Below are 3,825 nucleotides of genomic sequence, written 5' to 3'. Positions count from 1 at the left end.
GGAAGACGCACAGGTGGGCAGGGAAGACGTGCAGGTGAGCGGGGAGGACGTGCAGGTGAGCAGAGCCCACAGAGCCTGAGGGGCTGTCATCTAGAACCTCGGGGCTCCCCAGAGCTCACATCCTCCAGAAACCAGCTTCATGCTGATTTCGCCCGACCCCGCCTTTGGTGACTGTCGTCCACGTAAGCCGCCCCCTCCTCCTGCTGAGCACGTGTGGTGTTCGAGGGGCAGCCGCGCCCCCCTGCCGAGAGGCATTGCTGTAGGGCCGCGTGCACGCACACCGCGCTCGGGTGCCCAGAGGGCAGCCTGCGGGAAAAGTGGGAATCCAGCCCTTTTGGGGTCCGACTGTGACAGTGTTTGCAAAGAAAGAAACAAGATAAGCTTGAAAATGGGTGTTTTAGTGTCCCGAGGCTCTGCTTTAGTTGTTTCCTTGGAAGTCCCAGAGGACAGCTGACCAGTCCCCGGCCTGCGGGCTGCTATACGGCTTTCCGCCTCCTTACCTCAGTGAGCGGCTGGCCGCCCTGTGACTGCCATGTCCCCAAGCGGTCAGAGTGTGGCCCTTCCTGGGGCTGGGTGCCCCCCGCCTTCCGCCCTCGCCAAGGCGGCACTCAGGGCGCAGGCGGTCAGCAGGTGGCGCCCCGTCGGGCGTGGACTGAGGATTTGGGAAGTTGGCTGTGCGTGAAGAAAGCAGGGGAGGGTCCGTTGGAAAGCTCACAGCGCTCAGGGCACGGCCTGGTCCCCTCCCCGGGGGCCTGAGTCGCGAGGAAGGTGGCTCTTCCCCGTGCGGGCGGCCCTGAGAGACCCGGCCCGCGCTCGAGCTTGCAGGTGTTGGCCTTTGGGAATGGCCATGCTCAGAGCTGAGCTGGGAGGCTGAGGCGCTTTGTGCCGCTGTGACAGGGATTCTGAGGGCCTGCCCCGTCCTGAGCTGCCGGGGTGATGGCCCCCTCTGCCTCCTTGCAGGGCTGTGCTCTCCCTCGGGACCGCGACCTCAGCCACAGCCCACAGAGCCTCCGCCTACGGATGACGACAGCTCGGACGACTCGGATGAGATTGTCGTTGCTCCGGCACGGCCCTCGAGGAAGGCCTCGTCCCCGCCGTAGGCCCTGGGCCCTCCCGCAGTGCCGGCTCTGCTGGGGAGCTCAGGCACGCTCTGGAGGACATGGTGACCAGAATCGCAAAGTAGTTTATCTCGTTAGGAAAGAACTGCCTACTCCACAGCTCAGCGCTCTCGTCGGCTTTTCTCTTTGGTTTGGTTTTGCCGCTTGTCTGGTTGTTCGTGTAGGAATCCTGAAGCCGTTGCTTCATCTCTGCGCTGGTTTTCAGGGTCAGCCGGACAGACGCGTGTGCCCGGGATGGGGGCAGCCGCGAGCCCTGCAAACACATGCCCCGGGTAGTGGCTTCCTGGCCACCGTTAGCCTTGAGCCGGGAAGAGCTGCTCTGTCTGGAGCCGCCCGACAGCACCTCGTTCTCCCCACCAACATCTCCGGCACCGTATGCTCCGACCTCCACCCAGTAAGTAGGTCAAGCTGGACGCGCCGGGGCCGTGCCTTCCAGAAGAGAGGACATGACAGGCTTGTGTGGGGCAGGCTCTCCCCACCCCCATGACGGGACACGAAGATGTCAGGGCCCCAAGGTGGGCTCGGGCTCCTCGGGCTGCTCCTTCCTGCACCTCTCCACACAGACCTTCATCTGTCATCGTCCCCACCTCTCTGGGGCACTGTCCCCAAGAGCTGCCGTGCCCAGGAAGCAGTCTGATGGGATTTTGTCACTGGGCAGATTAAGCCTTAAAAAAATACCAAACTGTGATTAAGAAGCAGCATCAGGTTTGCTTTTGAGACCTGCAGGGGGGCAGGCTGTCCCCAGGCCCCGAGGAGGGGGCAGCGGGGAGCCCACAGGCCCGTGCTGCATTCACGCCCCAGCTCCGCGGCCCGGCCTCTGCCGCACAGAGCTCCACTCCGGAGCTGAGTCTCGCCCTTTGTTTGCGAGATTAGCCCTTGCTGATGGTAACATGGAGAGCCTCCGGCTTGGGTGGCATTTCAAGGGCCTCTAGAGCCCATGTCCCCCAGGCCGCGAGTCTGACATTAGCTCGCTCTTGCTGGGACTGAGCGTGCCCACTGGAGCCTTCTGAGGTCGCACCTTGGGGAGCATGACATCCTCCTCGGGGAAACTCAGGCTGTCCTCTCGGTGCTCAGGAAGCTTCTGGTTCCAGCACCAGCTAGGCGTATGGCAGGGGGCACTCTACATCGCCACTCCCCCCCCAGCCCGGGTGGGTGAGGGTCTCTGCAGCCCGGCCTGGCCCCCTGGAGTCACCGGGACCCCCCCGCAGCTAGGTTCTGTTCACACAGCGGGTCAAGAAAACCTCAGCCGGGACGCTTGCTTGTTTAGCTTTTCTTCTTCGTTTGGTCTGTGGGCTGCCCCATCAATTCTCTTTTCTTTTTCTCCCGTTGGACTGATTGGTAACTTGACTGAAATCATTGCTGGCCCTGGCTTGTGTCGTCTGTGGGGTCTGCTCCCCGGTGACCGGACCACCCTTCGCTGTGTGCCGGGCTCGGAGCTCAGGGTCTGTAGGGGCGGGCGAGCGCCAGGGGGTGATGAAGGCGGGGTCCGCAGCCTGCGTGCTCCCGGGACACATCTCCTCCTGCCCCTCATGCAAACTATGGGCATTCCTGCCCACTCTTCACTCTGAGGAGCGGGTGGCCTCGGGGGCTCAGGTCGTAGGGACATCCCTGCCTCAGGCCTGGAGAACAAGGCCTGCTTGGGGGAAGGGCAGGGGGGGCTCCACGCGGCGTCCGGGCTGGCCTGTGCGCCGTGACCAGAACGGCCTGGCATCGGGCAGGGCTGAGAAGGCAAGGTCAGTCCGTGCACTTGGGTTTTTCCAAGGAAACGCCCCGAGAATTATAAATATCTACACTTGTCTGTGCACCTTTGGTGCAGCATTGTTGATCTATTAAAAGCAAACAGTCTCAAAGCTGCTTGGTCACCGATGCACCTCCAGGCTGTGACCCGAGCCGACGTCCATCGTGCACACCCTCTGAGGGACGGCCTGCCCTGCAGCTCTGTGACCCTGCAGTTCCCGTGGAGAACCCCGGCACCGGCATGCTGGCGGGGGCTCCACGGCGGCAGAACAGGCCAGGGCCGGAGCGGGGCCCCGAGGACCCCTGCCTGCTGTGCTGCTCACCCCGGGCCAGTCCCCGCGGAAGCCCGGGAAGACGCAGGGCAAGGGGATCCAGCAGGAAGGCACTGAGCACCCCAGAGACATAGGTCACTGCCCTTCTGGGGGGAGGTCCAGGGGCCCGCGTGGCTCACTCTGCCCGGGCTGTCACGGCACCTGCTGGGACCCATGGTGCACAACCGATTGCGGTCGGGCTGCGTAGGTAGCTGGGCTCTGAGAAGCTGCCGCCTCTCTGTCCCAAGTGCCCTCCGGGTGCCCTGACCCAGCTGACCTGGCGTGGCCACGGCCGGTCTCCGTGGGGCAGAGCACATGCCAGCACCCTGGCCGCGGGGAGGGGTGGCTCCAGGCCGCGGCCACCCACCCTCCCGAAGCAGGGCTGTCCAGGGGCCCCGGAGGCACTCCCCGGGTTGCATGCACTGACCCGGCCTGGCCATCGAGATGCTGTTCCTGTCGCCCAGGTCATGGGGGAGACCCTGGCCCAGGAGCCAGGGACGGACTGTTCTGAAGGTGCCAGGCGATTACGGGAGTCCAGGCCGTGCTGTGGCCTCTGCAGCCCTCGGTACATACCCACCCAGCAGGCGTGGGCTGAGGAGAAAGGGCAGGGGGAGCAGGTGCCGGTGGGAAGACCACGGGGCGGGAGCAGCTAGCCCAAC

At 64.4% G+C, this 3,825-nt stretch overlaps 1 protein-coding gene across 5 annotated transcripts in view; it reads left to right on the top strand.

Moving 5' to 3' along the window:
- Positions 1-2,958, top strand: part of IQCE (IQ motif containing E) — a 45,639-nt gene extending 42,681 nt beyond the window's left edge. For all 5 annotated transcript variants that reach the window (XM_032394105.1, XM_032394103.1, XM_032394102.1 and 2 more), the window contains one exon: positions 961-2,958. In XM_032394105.1, the coding sequence (XP_032249996.1) occupies positions 961-1,100 (140 nt within the window). In that variant the 3' untranslated portion in view covers positions 1,101-2,958. The remainder of the gene's footprint in view (positions 1-960) is intronic.
- The last annotated feature ends 867 nt before the right edge of the window (positions 2,959-3,825 follow it).

This window comes from Phoca vitulina, unplaced genomic scaffold, assembly GCF_004348235.1.
Source record: "Phoca vitulina isolate PV1807 unplaced genomic scaffold, GSC_HSeal_1.0 scaffold79, whole genome shotgun sequence".
NCBI classification, from domain to species: domain Eukaryota; kingdom Metazoa; phylum Chordata; class Mammalia; order Carnivora; family Phocidae; genus Phoca; species Phoca vitulina.
This window is presented reverse-complemented; position numbering and strand designations above follow the sequence as displayed.